This window comes from Leptinotarsa decemlineata, unplaced genomic scaffold (genome assembly GCF_025532065.1).
Source record: "Leptinotarsa decemlineata unplaced genomic scaffold, Ldec_3_MD MMD2_tig00078422_RagTag_RagTag, whole genome shotgun sequence".
Lineage (NCBI taxonomy): Eukaryota > Metazoa > Arthropoda > Insecta > Coleoptera > Chrysomelidae > Leptinotarsa > Leptinotarsa decemlineata.
The window spans coordinates 2,716,028-2,737,642 of record NW_027412747.1 but is presented as its reverse complement, the minus strand read 5'-3'; the positions used below and the strand labels follow the sequence as shown (position 1 = coordinate 2,737,642).

General features: G+C 33.9%; 2 protein-coding genes across 3 annotated transcripts in view; one reads left to right on the top strand and one right to left on the bottom strand.

Annotated features, from left to right (window-relative positions):
* LOC141487366 (uncharacterized) overlaps nt 1-21,615 on the bottom strand; it is a 51,486-nt gene that overhangs the window by 10,787 nt on the left and 19,084 nt on the right. The gene's annotated exons all lie outside the window — the stretch shown is intronic.
* Nucleotides 1-21,615, top strand: part of LOC111514284 (uncharacterized) — a 39,946-nt gene that overhangs the window by 1,927 nt on the left and 16,404 nt on the right. For both annotated transcript variants that reach the window (XM_074185974.1, XM_074185975.1), the window contains exons 2-4: nt 12,027-12,420; nt 16,091-16,719; nt 18,918-19,751. In XM_074185974.1, coding sequence (XP_074042075.1) covers nt 12,027-12,420; nt 16,091-16,719; nt 18,918-19,751 — 1,857 coding nt within the window. The remainder of the gene's footprint in view (nt 1-12,026; nt 12,421-16,090; nt 16,720-18,917; nt 19,752-21,615) is intronic.

Sequence of the window (21,615 nt, the reverse complement as noted above, 5' to 3'; positions counted from 1 at the left end):
ATATATATATATATATATATATAGTAGTAGTAGTAGTAGTATACATTTGGTGCTAATATAAAGTTTACACAGGTCATAACAGATATTGCTTATCTATAAATACAAAATATAAAATATTCAGATAACTTGAATGGTTAAATGGACAATTACTATAGATATACATACATTTGTGCAAATAAAACAAACTAACTATGAAATAGAAATATAAAACAAGTTAAAATATATATGATTAAGTGGTATTACATGCCTCGAAAACCATCACTAAAATATTCATCTAAGGAATAAAAAGCTTTTTTAATTAAAAAATTTTTGATTCTGTATTTGAACTCCTTCAAAGGTAGATTTTTTATATTTTGGGGAAGCGAATTATACATTTTTGGAGCATAATAATTTACGCCAGTTCTGGTTCTGTTGACTCTATGGTTCTGGAGATACAGATTTGAATTATTTCGAGTGTTATAACTGTGGATTGCATCATGTGTAGTATAACCTCTTATATGTTTTTTAACATGTAGCAGGCATTGCAATATATATAATGATGGAAGTGTAAGTATTTTATTATTTATGAAGCTACTTCTACAGTCTTGCCTGTAAGAAAGGTTATCAAGAATCCTAATTGCTCTTCTCTGGATGCCAAATAAATCTGATGCATTGGGCACATGGCCCCAGACAAGTACTGAATACGATATGTGAGATTGAATAATCCCATGGAAAGCTGTTTTCAGAACTGGTTTTGATACCGCTTTTTGTAAGTTCCTCAGGAGATAAGTATTTTTGGATATTTTGACTATAAGTCTATTAATATTTACATTCCAAGTCAATTTGGGGTCAATGTATACGCCTAGAAACCTAACATATTCAGGGTTACTGATATCTGGCACTTCGCGCAACGAAAAAATGACTGTTTGGCTCTTATTTTCATTAAGTTTAAGATTATTTACGGCAAACCACTCACTGACATTTGTCAAAGTATCCTCGAATGTGGTACGCAAAGTATCAATATTATTTCCAGAAATTGATACAGTTGTATCATCAGCAAACAACACGAAGTTAGCACTTGTGTCACTAAATCTTATATCATTTAAGTAAATCAAGAAAAGGATCGGTCCCAATATCGACCCCTGGGGAACTCCATACTCAATGGGAAGTAAGCTAGTAAATTTGTCATTCAAGTAAACAGCTTGCTGTCTGTCGTCCAGATAGGACTTCATCAGTTTAAGACTGCCTGCAGATAATTTATAATATTGAAGTTTTGAGAGCAAAACTTTAGGGCAAACACAATCGAACGCCTTACTTAAGTCACAAAAAAATGACATTGTGAATCCGCCGGATTCAAAACTATCAGTTATAGTCTCAACAAGTGAATTTATAGCCATTGTTGTTGAGTGTTGGGATCGAAAACCGAACTGTATACAGTAAATAAATTATGTTGTTCAAAGTGATTAGTTAAAGGTATTTTCAGCAGTATTTCGAATATTTTGGCAAAATAAGGTATGATAGAGATAGGTCGATTATTTGATATCAGATTTGTTGCGCTACCTTTATGTATAGGAATTACACAACTCAATTTGAGACAAGTAGGAAAAGTTCCTTCTTTCACACACTCATTGTATAGGTTAGTAAGGGGGTACACTATGTCATTAGCAATGCATTTGATAATTTTGGTATTGAAACCATATATGTCCTTTGTCTGTTTGTTTTTTAAAGTGAATATGGCATCCCTTACCTCTATGTATGTGAATTCCACAAAGCTCAACATTTGAATATGGTTGACATTGACATTTTCAAGAAAGTCAGTAGCAGATTTATTGAATTTCTGTTGTGACAGATTGTTAACAGAATTTTTTGCTACATTACTGAAATATTCATTGAAATCTTCTCCTGTGAAACTATTTGAATTTACATTAGATTTACTTTCTCTATGTCTGTTAATAGGTTGCCACATAGCTCTAGGTTCATTAACACTATTCCTTATGTAGTTATCATTGGCTTGTATTTTTGCATGTGAGAGGGCTTGTCTATATTTCATTCTGTAATTATCTATCAAGTTTTTCAGCTCTGGTCGGTCAGTTTGGCGGTAAGCATCAATCATGAAATTCAGAGTTTCGCGCATGTCACGTAATTTGTTGTTGAACCAATTTAAGTGTGGTTTGGTGCTTTTGACCCGCTTTGTTTTTAGCGGAAAAGAGATTTCAATGGCTCTAACTAGCATATCTATAAAATGATCAGATTTTTCGTTTATTGTTAACAAGTGGTCAGAAATGAAGTCCCACTTGATATTTTTCACATGATTATTCAACCTCAGCAAACCTGACTCAGTAATTGGTCTTAAAGTAATAAAGTCTGTCGCGTTCATCTTGTTTTTTGGAAATTTGATAATGATAACAGTACTCATATGATCGGACAGCGATAGATCTAATACATCAGTGGTGTAGTTATTTTGGATTATATTGGTGATGATATTGTCAAGACATGCATTTCCCCTTGTGTTTTGTTTTATTGTGGTATGAAGCCCATATGAGGACAATAGATCAGTGAAATATTTTGTTCTCCTGTCATTAGTATTAAATTTAAGATTAAAGTCGCCGTTAATTATGATATTATATTTTGTTTTTGAAAGTCGTTCCAACACTTTAATCATCACATTTACAAAGATATCAAAATCACCTAGAGGGGAACGATAAATAGTAAGAAGCAGTATATTGTGCTTACTAGATTTTAGAGCACATATTTCACAATGTATTTCTGTTGATAATTGATCTATTTCTTCAATTGCCTTATACAGAACAGAGCCAGAACTATCTTGTTTTACCAGTATGATAACTCCACCGTGACTACGGTTCTTCCTGCAAAATATATTAGCAACTGAATAATGCTCAAATACAAATCCACAAAATTCTTCAATCTTCATCCAGTGTTCTGTCAAACATATATAGTCATATTGAAGACTAAGAGATTCCAATTCTACTAGTTTATTCATTAAACACTGGATGTTAAGTTGTAGAACAGAATAACATTCATGATTGTCGTGGTTTTCATTTCTTGGCTTGCCTATGCAAGTATCAGGAATCATATTGTTAATTGAATTAGAATGGTCATTTCCATCCTTCATATGTGTCATCAGTTCTTCAAAGTTTGTTGGTCCAGATAAGGGTATAAAAAATGTTTTTGTTGATTCTTCTCGTTACCAGTGATTTTTGGTTTATTGATTTGATCATAACTTGTTTGGTGATCCGTAGATTGGGTCATGTTCATAAAATTCACTTGGATATGTTTCAGGAGAGCTTTAGCCAAATACCGCTTTCCAGTGTTATTTAGGCTATACCCATTTTGATGGTTATTTGTACTTCTTAACACAGAATTACAATCAAAGAAATGTGAAAGACTTATTTGTTTGAAAAAAATCTTTCTTATAAACAATAAGTGGTCTTCATAGATCAACTCATTTATTTTTCCAAGGTCATAACGAAAAGGTTGGGATATAACAACAGCATTAGTGTGTTTTGTCTCAAGGATAAATTCTTCAATAAGATGGATATTAGTCATATTTGGCCATAAAAATATGGTATCAAGCTTTGTAAAGTGTTTTGAGTTTAGAAGTGCTGTATTTACCAGTTCCTTATCTATTGCGTTTGGTTTAAGTATTGTCTGTATCTGAAAGTTGTTGGTTTGTCTCAGCAAATTTTTACCTTGAGATCCAGCTACAATTAGTATTTTCCTTTTTGAGGATTTCAATTCATTTCCAGTTTTGAAACTCCCTAAAGTTGAAGTCGAGTCTGTGCATCTATACTGAGTATGACACACATTTCCCATTTGACATGAGGTTTTATTATTCCTGTCACTGACTTTTCGTGCTTGGGTTAATGTTTCATACATTTGTGTTTGTATTCCCTTATCACTATAACATACTGAAGCAGTTTGGATTTTATGGCCTCCTCCATGAGAGTTTTCAATTCACTTTGTAATTTGTTTATATGTCTATCCTTTGCTTCACGGTCTTCTGAAATCTCTTCTATTGTACTCTCAAGTATACTCATTTCAGCATGGCGTTCGTTGACATGTTGCTGCTTTTTATCACAGCACATAATTTTATTGTCATTCAGAAATGTGTATTTGTTTTTATTACGTTGTACACAGGCTTGATGAAACATTTGATAGCATTCAGTACAGATATAGTATGAGGGTACTGGTTTAGTTCTGCAACACTGGAAGTTGACCATGATTTAAGTCTAGAAATATTTTAGTACGCCACTACTATATATATATATATATATATATATATATATATATATATATATATATATATATATATACCGGGTGTCAACAAATCTATTAGACAATTTCCGGTCACTTCCGGTTTCAGCGGAAATGGCTCCGGTTCTGAATTTTTAAATGGAACACCTTGTATATTGTAACATTTTTGGATTTCTGAGACAATTCTGGATCAGAAACTGACATTTTCGGAAGTTTTTCAGCCTACTTGATTTTTTCAGAGTCACTTATAAAATTGCATCTAGGTGGCCATGATCGGACGTCAACTAATCTATGGACCTCAGGTGATATCAGAAAATTGCAATAGCGTAGTTTTAGTGACTAGTGTGTTGAATATGAATGAGACAAGTTTACAAAATAACATTTTCGTGTCTAACTATTATTTTTCAAATGGCGACCATTTTTTGACAAGCACTTTCCGAAAAAAGGATTTTTTGACAAATCTAACGATACTAATTTATTTGCGATTGGATTACAAATAAGAACATAAATTAAATATTACTGAGGAAAATACTCGATACAAATTCATTTACTTTTGTCAAGGGTGCCATGGATAGGAATGATGCATAATATTTTGCGGTTATTTCCATCAAGTCCACTTTGGAGAACAAAACGCTCACCTAGGTTATGACAGTGACATAAGCTTTATGAGCAGAAAGTAGAAGTTTCTCTTGATTTTCTTTAATTTTAGTTTAATTTTTCGTCGAAATAATGTATACTCAAAGTGAAAAAGTGGATATGTTGTTATTGTTTGGAGAATGCCACAGAAATTCAAGGAAAGCTGCTGAGTTGTATGCTCAGAGATATCCCAATCAGCAACACCCATCTCATCAGTATTTTCCCTATGTTGAGAGTCGTTTTAGGCAAGAGGGAAATCGAGACGCAGAACAGAGGTTTGTCATAAATGAAGAGACTGAGATTAACGTTCTTGCTATGGTAGAAGTTGACAAAACGGTTTCTTTAAGAGAAATTAGTAGAGAAATGCAGATAAGTCACGAATCAGCAAGAAAAATACTGAAAAAGCACGGATATCGAGCATTAAAATATCAGTTACATCAACATTTGTATGCTGACGACGGCAACAGAAGAGTAGTATTTTGTGATTGGTTGCTTCAAAATCATAGAGTTAACCCAAATTTTATCAACTTCATTCTATTTTCCGACGAATCACGGTTTACAAATAATGGCATGTTTAATAAGCAGAATTGTCGGTACTGGGCCCAACAAAATCAACATGCAATGAGAGAGGGCAATTTTCAAGAAAGGTTTGACGTCAATGTCTGGGCTGGTATCGTTGGAAACAGAATAATTGGTCCAATATTGTTTCAAGGTCAGTTAACAGGGGTTAGATACTTGGGTTTTCTTCAAAATGAAATCGAGGATCATCTTAATGATATGCCTTTAGAAGTTTTACGGCAAATTTACTTCCAGCAAGATGGAGCACCACCCCATAATAGCAGAGACGTACTTGATTTTTCAATAGAGCATTTCAATAATAGAGTTATTGCAACCAACGGTCCAGTACGGTGGCCTGCCCGCTCACCGGATCTGACTGTGTTAGATTTCTTCATTTGGGGATATGTAAAAGAAAGGGTCTACTATGCAACAGCCCCAGCCACTCTCGAAATCTTAGAAGAAAGGATTCAACAGGCATTTAGAAGTATATCGCCTCAAATGTTACAAAACGTGTTGAGAGAAACAATTGAACGAGCTGAAATGTGTCTTGAACAAGGAGGGATGCACTTTGAAAATTTACTATAGTGGAATTTTCAAGAACTTAGGATATTGCAAAAAATCTAAGTGCATCGCTGAAATTATTAGTTAAATTTGTTAAATTTGTTGATCCAATCGCAAATAAATTAGTAACGTTAGATTCGTCAAAAAATCCTTTTTTCGGAAATTGCTTGTCAAAAAATAGTCGCCATTTGAAAAATAATAGTTAGACACGAAAATGTTATTTTGTAAACTTGTCTCATTCATATTCAACACACTAGTCACTAAAACTCCGCTATTGCAATTTTCTGATATCACCTGAGGTCCATAGATTAGTTTACGTCCGATCATGGCCACCTAGATGCAATTTTAAAAGTGACTCTGAAAAAATCAAGTAGGCTGAAAAACTTCCGGCAATGTCAGTTTCTGATCCAGAATTGTCTCAGAAATCCAAAAATGTTACAATATACAGGGTGTTCCATTTAAAAATTCAGAACCGGAGCCATTTCCGCTGAAACCGGAAGTGACCGGGAAGTGAAAAATATGTGAAAACATTCCTCTCCACATACCATTCAACTATACCAAATCTCATTTCAATTCTCCTAATAGTCTAGAAATTATGACTTGTCTAATAGATTCGTTGACACCCGGTATATGGTGTCCCTGGACTTCCTCTTTTCCTCTCGGGAATGTATAGATGGGGTCAAAATATTACCAGTACTTCATATAACTTTTTTTCCTAAAATCCTTCGTTACCAAGTAACGGGCCCTCGAATTTACAAAATGAAAAATGTTTTTCTTTGATAACTTTTCAAGTGAATATTCAAAATCATCCAAATTTTGGTAATTGACTTCGATGAGCTTTCATGCAGGAGTCAGTTGTTTTGCTACAAAGTCAGGAACGGACTACCCCCAATGGTCCACACCCCAAAACTTTGAAATTACAGATATTTTTCAATATTTTTCAACAAATTAAGGTTACTTGGACAATTTTATGAATAAAAGTACTCGTGTGGAAAGTCGATCGGAGCAACGAGTCTTGATAAAAATGTAGTTTCACTCCACGACATCAAACCCGCTCGTCCACCATTATTTGAAATGAATAATTATCAAAGCAGAAATAATAATGATAACGTTAATTCAACAACATTTATCCTGAGATGTCTACCATTATTCGAAAATATTAGTTTTTAAGGAAAATGGAAATGATAGGTAAAATGTTCATAACGAATTTTTATAATGCAAACACGTTTAACTAACGAAACTCAAGAGCCTCAAGAGCAAACAGAAATGAAAAATTCGCTACAGAAACTGCTCGATATGACCACCTTCTCTCTCTATACATTTTCTTACTCTGCGAAGACACCCTCTCTGTACTTGAAATAGCATTCCAGGGTCGTTTCGTATGGCTTCACAATGTAATGTTATTCTATTCAACAATGCATCTCTTGTCCTATACGGACATTTTCAAACTCATACGAAACTGCAGTAACGTTAGTTACAAAAAAAGTGGTAAAAAACATAGAAAGTTTCATGTCTCTTTTCTTCATTATGATTTCCTACCACGTAGTAACGGCTACATCCATCAATTTATTCAAAACACTTATTTCATAGTATTCCACCGTATGAATATATGCATTGAATAGGTAACTTTTTGTGATTGTTGTCTATTTATTATGGTACATTTGTTGCGAACCAGCGTAACTTCAAACGAAAATAATTGGTATGTTAACCTTAAGCAAATAAAAGAAATCCAACTACTTAAGCAACAATCATGCATGTAATTCATACCTATGAAAAATTTTCCTCTTCGGGTCAATACTCGAAGGAAATAGCAAGGAAATAACTTCTGATATTTTTGTTTTGAATTTTTGATAGAATGCATGACGCGATTTTTATTAAAAACACAAAAATGGCAATAACATTTGTCCCATCAATAAACAGATGATAGTAAATATGGTTGTTTCAATTCAATCATAGTCGTATATTCCTCGTTTTCCAACAGGTAGTGGCAGGTGTTCATGTTATTTTGGTCCCATTCAGAGCACAAAACCAAGATCAAAATTAAATATAGCAATATAGCCATCTATTGAAAAAACATGTTAGCGATTTCAGTGGTGTCACAGTGGTGTCAGGAGTTTTCATCAATTTTTAAATAAAGAATAAAAGCGACACTTTCAGATAAAAGCTCATTATAATATATGTATTTAGAGAAAAATTAGTGATGTAATGGAAAACGGAAATATAAAATGATACACGTGTTACATAAATTATGAAAAAACTCTGTCATGTTTTCAAATGACATTATTTTTATTCATGACAACAATATCGTGAAAAAATTTTTGTTTAATGTTCATAAATCATTCATTGATGAATTATTGCGAAATGTAACTATTGTCAATAACTTCCATTGTAAGGTGCGAAAACGGTAGTAATGCTTATGAAAAGTAGAGGTAGAGTTCCGGAAGTTGAAAATTTTTTTCAATCTCCTTTTTTTTTTCATAACATCCTCACCTCTTGAGTATCCAAAATTTTTCAGTTATTGAAGAAACAGTAAATGTGTTAATAACAACTAAAATTTTTTATGTTCTGTGAAATCATTAAAACCAACAGCATATACGTCGAGGATACAAAATATTTTTGATATAAAACTTCAGATCCTAAACTTGCGGCAACACATATTTTTTTCCTTGTCTAATCTATGGAAAATGAAGGATAGAAGGTAAAACATATATTCTGGCAAGGTCGTTTTATCTATATCTTTGTCATACAAAAGAAATGACCACGTTTATATTCTATATCGATGGATAGTTACAAATTTACAAATTGGTTATGTACCTACATTTTTTGATTTTTTTTTTGAATAAACAGAAATATTTTGTAATATAATAATACAAATCATGAAATTATAAAACAACAAAAATTAATTGGCGCTCCGGGGCGACTTATTGATTCCAGATGCGCATTTGCTTTTTCAGCTGCAGGAAAACCCGGAAAAACCTGCAGCACCACATCATCTGAAGATCTTGATCTGCCAATGTCCTCTCTTTCATAAAACAAAATGTAAGGTGTATCCAGAGACTCCAATAAATTCAATATATCGCTAGAGCACTTAGTGACACGACTATCGTCAAACTTAAACCAGTCCGTTTCGTCTTTGACCAAGACGTAATAATGACCAGATTCAATCTAGAACCACAGTGCTATTTTGAAATGCAAATCGTGCATATAACTATAATGAACAGATAGAACGTAGGTTGAACGATTACTGAGATACCGCTCTTCAATAATATTTAATCTATGGGAAAGAAAGTTTTTGGTCTTCAACTTCTCCATCTTGATACAAAAAATGTGGGAATCCTCCAATTATTATTATTATTATTATACGAAACCCCATTTCTCTATTCTGATTGTTTTCCAAACATTCGTAAAGGAATCAAATCATATATCATACAGAGGATTTCTACACAATATGATTAATGAAAGAAGTTAAATTTCACTTACAAGGAACACTGTCATCCTCACTACTACACATCCTCGTGTATGAGGAGATATTAACCAAGCATAGGAAATTGATACATGGTAAAAAGAAATTGACTCGACTCAAGGAACATTTGGGAAGAACCTTAAACAAGTAAAAGCGTCGATTAAGTCAGGGGCAAGTACTGATCTATACCAACCACATCTTTGATATACTATATATACTATAAACTCCTTATATTCTTAACCGATCAAGAGACGTCGCGGGAAAAGAAAAGCAATATAGACGAAGACATTTCATCATTAACTATCGTACCTTACAATTCATTAGATGAACTTGAATGTTAGGTTTTCTGTTCATTTTACAGGAAGAAATAGACTTTCAAACAAGTTCACTTTAATCTCCGCAATCCATTTGCGATTTAGAGATAATAAAACGAATACATCGTAATTGCCTTCATATAGTGTTAGATAAAAAATACCCTATGGGAGCAAAGCTGATAAGGTACTGAACAGAGTCAACGAAAAGTTGTAAGATACTGACAAATTTTGTGTTGGGAAAAAACATTGCAAATAAATTGAAGAAGTTATCACAAGTAAACCCATTCATGGCGGAGAAATTATATTGGACAATTTTTTTTATGGGAAATATTTCACGAAATACTAAAATGACTTTCCCTAAAGAAACAAATCAACAACCCCTTGCACAGCAACCAAACAGTAATAATACGTTCAATAATAGCAATTAGGAAATGTCGGAATGTATTATTTTCAACAATTTGAACCATAGTTTGTTCAATTCACCATAGAAAATACAAAACTCAGTTCTGTTATGTTTTGTCAAACTTTTTTATGTATGAACCTAGAAGTATAATAAAATGAATTTGTTCTTACCTTTTCTACCTGCAAATAATCTTTATTTAAAACATGGGATACATAGCACTACAGGTTTCAGATATAACCAATGAATATTTCAAATCTACGTATCTTACTTCGGTAGCGACAAATTTTAAAATCCCTGTAAAACGTTCATGAGGGGTTATACTTTATATCATGATTGTGTCATCTTTCTTGATTGAAGACGTTATTTACCTAAGTAGTTTTGGGAAGGGGTCTTCATCCATTCTCAGATAATTAAACCAATCACCTGGTTCTAACCACAATTCCTCTAACAAATTAACGTGAGAGAGTTGTTTTCTTTTAAGAAACCATTGTTTTGCCGATTTTCTTTTAGCATATTCAAATTTTATTGCTAAGATCGCCTCTGTTGTCTCCATAATAGTGATAATACTGAAAGAAAACTGAACCGAGCAATGTGTGGGCGCCACAAAAATTCGTGATTTCCCGAACAGTTTTTGAGGTCGGAGGCCTTAAGAGACTATGTTTCCTATCTATCGGTATGGATAATTACCAAATCCAAATGAGTCTTCAACTGACGTTACGTTCCAGCAAAATGAGGTACTTCCTCATTACGACAGGCTGGTTCTAACGTGGCTAGATGATAATTATTATCTAAACCTGTGGATGTGCGAATTTGGGCCTTGTGAATGGCTCGCTAGATCACTCGATATGTCAACTCTATATGTTTTTGGTATGATACGTTTAAGAATTTGTTGATCGAAAAAGTGGTGCTTTGCAACAAAATTACTCCAGGAACATTCCATGACGTACGAAATAAATGTGTAAGCAGATTTATTGTCAGGAAGTGTATAGTGAACAGTTTGAACAGTTATCAAAATAAACCGGAATGAGATTTGAATATAGTTTTTCTTGGAATTATGACGTTTATTATTTGTTGCAGATTCTCAAAACAAATATAAAAACATTCAATTACTCAGGAAGAGCTGATCCAATTTACAAACATGAAAAAAGTGTCTAATTGAGAATTGAAATACCTTTCAAAAGAGATATCACAAGGCCTTGAAAAGTTGGTTTTCATCCCTCTCGGCGACCAGGGTTTCTTTTTTACCAAATAGTACTAAAAATGATACCTTTCACCTTTTGCCCGACCTTGATATCTAGTACCATGTGTAAATTGAGAGTGGGAAGACATTTTACGTTCGCTAGGTGTATGGAAGGAAAATTATTTCGTGTGAACTGACGATATTTAAAAAAAACTATATCACTTATTCAAAACTGTGTTTTTTTCGTTTCACTTCAAGAAGGGTGTCCAACAAATAGTTTTTTAAAGACAAAACACAAGCACCACAAGAAAATCCATACGGCGCTCTTAGAGCGGTGCCTGTGCGAAAGGAGTGATTTATATTGGATTTGAATCGCTGGAAAAACTTTCTCAGGAAGTTTATTCCACATAAACGCCGTTCTTCAAAGAAGTCTATTTTGGTTCTCTTTCAACTTCGGCTCATCGAGTTTAAAATCACATTTATACTTTGATTCAACGCTGGTAACAGATCTAACGGATGGCTATGAAATCTCTGGCGTAATAAGGTCAGGTAACATAATGTCCAATTATATACAGGTTCCTAAGAAGGCGAGCTCCGTGTGTTGCATCTTTATAGCTAAAGGTACATGTGAGCTAACGTATTGTATCTTCTTCACAGTCCCTTCTCCGAATGTAACCGTCGATCTCAATATGGGAAAAACTTATTTATTCGACTACATCGCATCAGATCTCATAATGGAGCTGAAAACGCTTCCACTAGAGTTGCTCTTCCGAGTCAAAAGAAAGCCCATCGGAACCGCACTGATTCCCTGGAAAAGCGAGTTCTCCGACATGGTGAAAATCTATGAAACGATCGGGGTGGTGAAATCCGTGGATTACAACGGAACCGTCGATATTTTGGAAGAAGATATCGGAAAAGTTGGTAGCGTCGACCTTTTCATTCGCTTATCTTGTTTCGGATCCAGTATAGAAACAGATTTTAGGATGGATCCGCTGACTGATGAGTTTACTTTCATGAATCCGAGGACCATGGCTACGTTCAAATGCGAAGGGTGAGTACTAGGCGTAGAAACTGAGCTAATTAAATAAAAATATAGCGCTTTTCCTTTCAAAAATAGAAAAATCTACCACAATATGATAGTTTACTTTTGTTCACAATTGTTTCAACTCCTCAACTATTTGAGAATGGAAATTATAATTCATGTAGAAGTTTAACGGAATTTAGATAATTGAAAATTCAAAAACACTTCCTCCGCGGCTGGCGCCTCAGTTGGAATATTCAATAATTATTTCCTATTGCACATCTAAAACATAAAACGAACGTACATAAAAAAATTCAGCCTCCAAAAATATAGTGGTATGGAGTGATGAAAAGGTAATTTCCATATGTAAACATATTCCTTTTATCACCAGTGGGGCTGCAGTTGAAATAACCTAAAATCCTTTTGTATTGCACATCTATAATTTGAAAAACATAGAAATCAATGTTTTTCGAATATTTGGTGGTTTATATTTTTTACCACCGAATCAGTTCGTAAAATTATGAATGGACTGGCTCGTTACTTTATGAAAATCAATAACACCGGGCATGATAATAATTACACAATTTCAACAATCATTTTCATTTCTAGACGCGTTTCGCTAACATCGTAGTTTTTTTGTCCAACCAAACTGTTTGTAATACTAATTTCTACTGAGGAAGTTACGTTCTACCAAGGAAGCTACGGTGTTAGCAAAACGCGTCGTAAAATAAAAATGATTGTGTAATTATTATCATGGTTCGTGAAATCAGTATGTAGAATAAATGATCGATTAACTCATTTATAGAAATTTGAAGGAATGATTAATTTTTGGGAAAGGGAGTTTTTGGCTTTCATAAAAATCGTAATTTATGAATGAATTGTGTGTTTCTTTTATGATATTATCCAGATTGGTACTGAAGAGCACTAAGGCAAGTGTCTCACGGCGAAACATCGATGTCTACCAGTGAGGATGACAGTGTTTCATGTAAGTGAAATTTTTATCTTTCATTTAGTATACTGTGTAGAAATCCTCTGATTGATATCTGATTTGATTCCACAACGAATGTTTGGAATACGAACTGAGTAGAGAAAAGTGTTTTTGTATAATTCAGTGATCATAAAAAAGTATTTGTTTCGAAAGAATGTTTCTATCGTGTAATTCAATGTTTATATGAAAGTAGCTGTTTCAGGAGGGCTTTTTCTTCCAGTTTGTGTCTGATAAGTTACTTCTTTGCATGATCTACACATCTGTGTAGATCATGCAAAGATCCTTCTTTTGAAATTGATTGCTTCCTTCCTTTCTCTGGAGGATTCCCACATTTTTTGTATCAAGATGGAGTAGTAGAAAGCCAAAAACTTCTTCTCCCTAGTTTAAAATCAATTTGAACTCATCATTTTATGATATTATCCAATTTTAATAATGTAAAAGCTTGCCGCGAGATTCAGCTGGGCGGACGAATAAAAATACAATATGTAATTTGATCTTGACATAAGTAATTCTGAAAAAAATCATATGAATTATGTAAATTAATAAATTGATGAATTTCAATTGATATAAAACATATTTTCCATTTTTAGGGCATGTCAATAAAAGCTTATATTCAATAATGCTTTTTACTATTTATTTATTTCACAAGCTTTTAACTTGCAATGTTTGTAAGTATGTTAGTTCGGATCAGATTTTGCAACAGAACTTTGAAACATTTATCTTGAAACGACTGAGCTGAAATTTTGCAAAGGTTTAATTTGGATGTGACTGCCCAAGATGGCGGACTAGTTATTTTATGCATTCCCATGATACGGGTACTGAATGATAAGGTTTGGTGAAAAGAATAGGAATAATAATACGACGTCACTCTAAATTAAATATGGTGTATCGCCCAATATGACGGAATAATTTTTCCATGCAAGCCTATGATATGGGTATCAAATGAGAGGATTTGCTGGAAATAATACGAAAATCAACATGACGTCTTTATGAATTCGTATTAGGAATCACACGTTAAACGGTAATACTTCGTTATTCCTCAGCTCGCACAAGTTTCTCAACTTTTGAGAGTTGTCGTTCATATTGGGGCGACAGCTGATTAACGGAAAAACAGATTTTTAATATGGCAAACTGCGTAAGATGACGGACTACTGACGTCACTCCTTATTTGATATGGCTCACTGCTCAAGACGAGACGAACTTTTTTTATGCACCCACTTGATATGGATATCAAATAAAAAGGTTTGCACTATCATGATATCCCTAATATGGATTTTAAATTAAAGAGTCCGAAGAGAAAAAAAATTCAAAATGGTAAGAAACTTGATGGCACCATATCAATTTGAAAGAGTTGCAACTCGCCAATGAATGTTGTAAGGGCCGACCATGAAACAATGACCCTTTAAATGAAATGAACAGACCAAGAAACATGTCCAGCGATAAATGAGAAATTAATTGATAGTTAAAACGTTTTTAAGTATCTTCAGCTCCAGAAAAAAATGTGGTTCACACTCATCAAGTTATTACCTTACACAATTTATGTGATATGAAAGTTCGTCGCGATGTATCTGTGTAGAAACAAGAATTCAATATGAAACTTGATTATGACATTGTTTTTTATAAAATAGTGAAAACGCCCGTATCATATCATATCATATAAATTGTGTAGTGTAATGAATTGATGGATGTGATTTGATCTGAAGATTAAGTTGTTCTTTATTCAGTTGAAAATGTTTTTCAGACTTAATCTATTATCTTTTATCATTGTCCGTCAGAAAGCAAACTTAGATTTTCGATTTGAACAACTAAGAATGTTTCATAAATATATTTGAGAGGAATTTTAGCGATTATTCAGATTCCATTCGTTCAGACTTCCATTGTCTAATATTATAAAAAATGATTTGAAATCCCTGAAAGAACCAATACAAATGAAAAATTAAAAAGAATAGCTGAAAGTAACAATTATATTAAGCAAAAAATCCTGAAATGAAATTACAGGAAAATGAAATACAAGTAAAAAATAGAACAATTGAACAAAAAATAAAAAAAGGAGATATTCCAAGTCAAGTTACTTCACGACGATTCGATTGTTAATATCCACAATCGTCTTCGTGATGACTGAACAATGGAAGTCCGAACTATTGATATTCATCATGAAACATTGTCAGTTTTATTCAGAATTGTTTTTAAAAATGTACACTATGGATTTTGAATATTGTATTGTATTGTATATTTTGTATAGCCTTTACTAAAGTCGTGCCCGGAGAGATATATCACGAATGAATATGATAAAATTTTTTCAGCATTCCGACATAAAATGCGTTGTCAATAAAATGCAATTGGCAAAAGAGCAATATAATTAAATCTTGATTCAAATATGACGGCGGTTATCTTTCATTTCAATTATATAACTATATGGTGGTTCGGAAATTAGACCATTACGTTATAAATGGCAATGAGACAAAAATGAAGTACATACCAGAAGAAGCTATTGTATAGAGAACCACGTGTTGCGTTTTGTTAATACTGTTTAGTGAAAATCCACAATAAATTGTTTCTTGAATGAGTTTTAACTTGTTAGATACTTTTAGAATTTCTGTAATTGCACACACACACACACGATTGCGACTTTGGTAGAGTCATTTCCGTATCATCCAATCCATATATACCTGTATGATAAATTTCCTGTACCTTTTCATCATTTTATCGTAGGTTCGATCCCCGTACGACATTCGTAACCCCCGTCTCGAGCATCTATCACCCCGTCCTTAACGTGCCCGTGCCGACCAACACCGCCACCAGCCAGATTTCTTGGACAGAACTTTTCGGTGGTGGAGTGAGTGCTGATGCCAAGCTCAGCGTCGCGCCGATGGCCGTCGACGATGAAGACTTCTTTGACAAGCTCGGCCACGCCACCGACAAGGACATGGAGGTCTCAAGAAGCGCTTTCGACATAGTCTCGATGGTATTCCGGCCGCCGGAGAACAAGTTCTTCGACTTCCTCAACATGGTGTCCGCTGAGGTGGCCACCAAAGAGGAGGAGACCATGGTGACGCTGACGTTCGACAAGCAAAACAGCCACAAGAAGTTGACGACGATCGACGAGCAGCGGCACGTTGGAGAGAGGAGGGCTACTTTTGTTGAAGAAACTCTTAACGGGAAGGAGAAAGAGGTGAAAGAGAAACAGAAAGAAAAAGAGAAAGAGGTAGAGGAGAAAAAGCCTGATCCCGCACTGGAAATGACAGCGGAGATGTTCGCCAAAAAACTATGCAAGAACAAGGACTGTCCAGGAGCCAAAAAGTTCAAGGAGTTCGGAATAGGGCCACTGGCAACAGGAGCAGGTATCTTATTGATATGTATTTATAATTTGTTCTGATTGTATATAAGAAGCATGATTTACCAAAAATAAACCAAACCGACAATGCTTTTGTAACGGTTAATTTCGAGCAATTGAACTTTCGAAAACGTATAACTTTCATGTTCGAACCAAATTTTGGCTGGATTTGAATCAGTAGAATAGAGTTATCATTTGAGAAAAGTAAAGTAGCATTGACCTCAAGTGAAAATTGAAAATTAATATAATTCTCCTGATCAGAGCTTTTATTAAGTTCCAGAAAAGTTGCAGATTTCAGAAAGCAATAAAAGTTCCATTTATTTTTTAGTTTCGGAGATGTTGAAGAAATAATTTTATGTACCTACTTTTGCTGGTTCCTTTGTAGATTTATGATCAATATTCAAATTTTCTGTAGAATGTTTGTATAGACCTCAAAATAAGATAGATAAATTCATTCTTGAGACAAAATCAAGATCAGTTTATTATTTTTCAAACAACGAATAATACTTTGTTGGACTTGCCATATATATCTCATCAGTGATGCTGAACTGAACCGAAAATGAATTGTTAAATTAAAAGAATAATGAGGAGTAACACTAAATATGATTTTCCTCCTCATTGAAACTCTTAAATCTTTCTTATCCAAGATAAACAACGGCCCCCTTGACGATCTGTTTTAAAGCTATTCTCGCGTATCAACTACTTTCGCTGTAGCGTTCATTGCAAGGCAACTAGATAACCAAAGTTCAAAAATGGTTGAAACTGGGCTTTGCCATAGACTGTGAAAGGAATTTTCATTCAACTTCGATAAGCTAGACTTGAGTTTTCTGTCGACCCTGCAGATAGCGTATTCGTAATGGGAGATGTCCATGATTACTTTAACGCACGTTTCTCTCTGGAGGAATCCAACAATGCATTAGTGGTTCAGCTTCGTTTCCAAGTTTTAATTTCAATCATTGAAAAATATGAGAAAGTGTGAATCAATGTTTGAGAAAAATGAGACACAGTTGATTCCATTCTGTAAAACGAATTTAGTTTCATTCATTTGAAGTTTATACGTAGTGTCTGAGAAATTTTGAATGGTCCTCGAAAAATACTTCAGGTCATTCCTCCAGTATCTTTGAATTCATGATTCTTTTTGGTTTCGACGTTTCAAAAACACTACTTCTCTCAGAAAATTAATTTTAGTTTCGAATTAGAAGACGTACATTCACTTTCGATTTGAGGTCAACACCGAAAGTTCAAAATTTTTGTAATCTTAGTAAACCTTACTGAAAAAAGTAGAGGTTTGCGATATAAACATTTTCTCCAGATGAAAAAGAATCTACAAAAAATAGAACTTCAAAATTTTTCATATATCTCTGAAACAAAAAAGCTAAAGTGGATTTTTCGAACTACTCTCTATCTCTCACCGTTTACGAAGTCTCCAAATATAGACCTGTATGAATTTGACTAATACAAACCAATAAAAAATATATGAGTATATAAACACAATATTTTTTTGAATATTCCAGACTATGCAACATGATTACTCGGTATATATAATGATGACACCGAAAGTTTCCCGCCTTACATTATTTTGAACAAAATTATGGGGTACCTACATCCCACTGATCGAAAAAATATTCATCTGCAATTCTAATGCTTTGAACTGTTTGAAATGTATATATAAATTATCACATCTAATTCCCCCTCTAAAAACTTCAATGGTATCGCTATAGGCGGCGGCCTAATCTTGGAGCGAGAGCTGGTTAATTCGGTTATTTATATTACAACAGATTCCTTGTATTGATTCTGCTGAGAGATAGAAGTGATTTTCAGCAAACTACACTGTGCTCACAAAATATTGGGCATTATCAAATAAATGAATCTAAATAACAATAATAAAAATTAATTACATCATTACATCAACTCAATTTTCACTAAATAGTTCGGGAAATAGCTTCATTCCGTCATCATTGTCATTGTATTTGAAGAAAAATAGCAGTGATATGAACGATATATCAAGGCATCGTAACACAAACTCCAATTATATGTCTCTATTATTTCATTAGCTGTACAAGCCCTTGAATTACAGATCAATTAGACAGACATATTTCATTTTAATTAAAAATGGTTGTATAACCAGTATTTTTTGTTCATATTCCGACTTCTATCCATCACACATCAATGCCTAAATAATTAAAAGATTTATATAAATTCCAGGTCTTGGAACTTTGTACACAATCGTTGAACCTCCAGTTTCGTACGGCCTGAGCCATACCTACGGAACTTTGTCAAATTACGGACCTTACGGCTTATTTACAAGGCCCAAAGATCCCAATCAACCTTTCATCCCCCGTAAAAAACCTTCAGAAACTCCATTGTCAACTTGTCCAAACAGCAAAATATATTCTACCTGCAATCACAAACTAAAATTAAAAGACGTATCAGCCATAAGCGAAAATGGTAACGGAGCCAATATTAGTCCCAAATGTCCAATGGCAGCCAGATTGAGAGGGGGGGGTCTCAAAGAAAATCATTCATGTGGAATCCAAAATATATGCTTTAAGTGGAACCAAATTTTTGCTGCAAAGGAAGTTCCTGTAGTGTTTTATCAAGAACAAAGTTGTTCATCCGAAGCGAATAGCGTCTCAAGATATACTCGACATTCTTTACAAACAAATTTTTCTCCGGTATTACGCCTGAGAGGAGGAGGACCGGTGGATCTTGATCTGTACGGTCCTAGATCTCCGTTTTTGGAGTGCAAGCCTGTAATGGATCAGTTTGATCAGATACTTGCTGCGTATAAGAAAGCTCTAGGACCATGCGGGGAAGCGACATGCCCCTACGCCCAGAATTTGGCTGAAGTTAGTTGTAAAAAGCTTTGCGATCAGCCGGTAGTTTCAGAAAAGATCGAAGATGCGCAAGATGTGGAAAGTGTATCCTGCAACAGTATTCCATGTAGTATGGAGTCATGTCCCTACAGAGAGCCTAAAAAGAAGAAATTTCTGGCTGGTTGTGGATCCCCCCAATGTGCCTACACTAAGTATAAACTTGGTAAGTTTTGACATGTACATACGTGATTGAATGATTAACGACTATATTAACGATATATATATATATATATATATATATATATATATATATATATATATATATATATATAACTATATATATATATATATATATATATATATATATATATATTTATTTATTTATTTGGACCAACCTATCTGACTGCTGCTATAAAATCGAGAAAGTTTAATGCAGTCAAGCTGCTGGAATATAATTCCATGTCGGTTGATTGGTCAAACCACCAACACTGACATAAAAACTTGGCAAGTTAACTTGGGGTCACATCAATAGGTGGTTCCACTTATGTCTCGCTTGCGTTTCCGCCGTTATTTGTATTAAGTACTTTTCTTGGGAAGGAAAGTTTTTGGCTTTCTACTACTCCATCTACTACTTCCAAAGAAAGGGAAGAAGTAATCAATTTGAAAATAAGTAACTATACATGGATGTGTAGATCATGCAAAGAAGTAACTTTCAGACACAAACTGAAAGAAAGTCTTCCTGAAACAGCTACTCTCATATAAACATTGAATTACACGAAAGAATTTTTTTTTTTTCGAAACAACTACTTCTATATGAACACTGAATTATACAGAAGATACTTTTCTCTACTCAGTTTGTATTTCAAACATTCGTTGTGGAATAAAAATCAGATATCATTCACATGAGTTCTACTTTAAATGAATGGTAACAAATTTCACTTACATGGAACACTGTCACCCTCACTGGTATACATCGATGTTTCGCCTTAAGACACTTGCCCTAAGGCTCTTCAGTACCAAATTGGATAACATTATAGAAAATACACACAATTCATTCATGAATTACGATGTTAGGAACCACACATTTAAAGGTAAGACCTCGTTAATCCTTGGCACGCACAAGTTTCGACTTCTGAGAGCTGTCGTTCGTAGGGGTGCGACAGCTGGTTAACGAAAAAAACATATTTTAAACAGATTTTTTTTTAATGTCACGGAATGAGCTTGATCTGCTTATGTCATCGATGACATCGTAATGACATTCATTCACCTATTTGATCCAATCCCAGCCAAGAGGAATCTTATCTGAATTGAAGGAGTTATATTTTTAGGAGTGATTAATTTTTGGGAAAGAAAGTTTTTGACTTTCTACTACTTCATCTCAATACAAAAAAAGGATGAGGGAATCTTCCAAAGAAAGTAAGGAAGTAATCAATTTGAAAATAAGTAACTATAGATGGATGTGTAGATCATGCAAAGAAGTAACTTTCAGACATAAACTGAAAGAAAGTCTTCCTGAAACAGCTACTTTCATATAAACATTGAATTACACGAAAGAAAATTTTTTTTCGAAACAACTACTTCTGACACTTCTGACACTTTCTTGAAGCGAAACATCGATGTATACCAGTGAGGGTGACAGTGTTCCATGTAAGTGCAATTTGTTACTATTCATTTAAAGTAGAACTCATGTGAATGATATCTGATTTTTATTCCACAACGAATGTTTGAAATACAAACTGAGTAGAGAAAAGTATCTTCTTTTCAATTCAGTGTTCGTATAGAAGTATTTGCTTTGAAAGAATTTTTTTCTTTCGTTTAATTCAATGTTTATATGAATAGCTGTTTCATGAGGACTTTCTTTCAGTTTGTGTCTGAAAGTTACTCCTTTGCATGATCTACACATCCATGTATAGGTACTTATTTTCAAATTGATTACTTCACCCCTTTCTTTGGAAGATTCCCTCATCCTTTTTTTGTATCAAGATGGAGTAGTAGAAAGCCAAAAACTTTTTTTCCCAAAAATTAATTACTCCTAAAAATATAACCATTACTTATTTTCATAGTGAACTGTACAGTGACCTCAAACA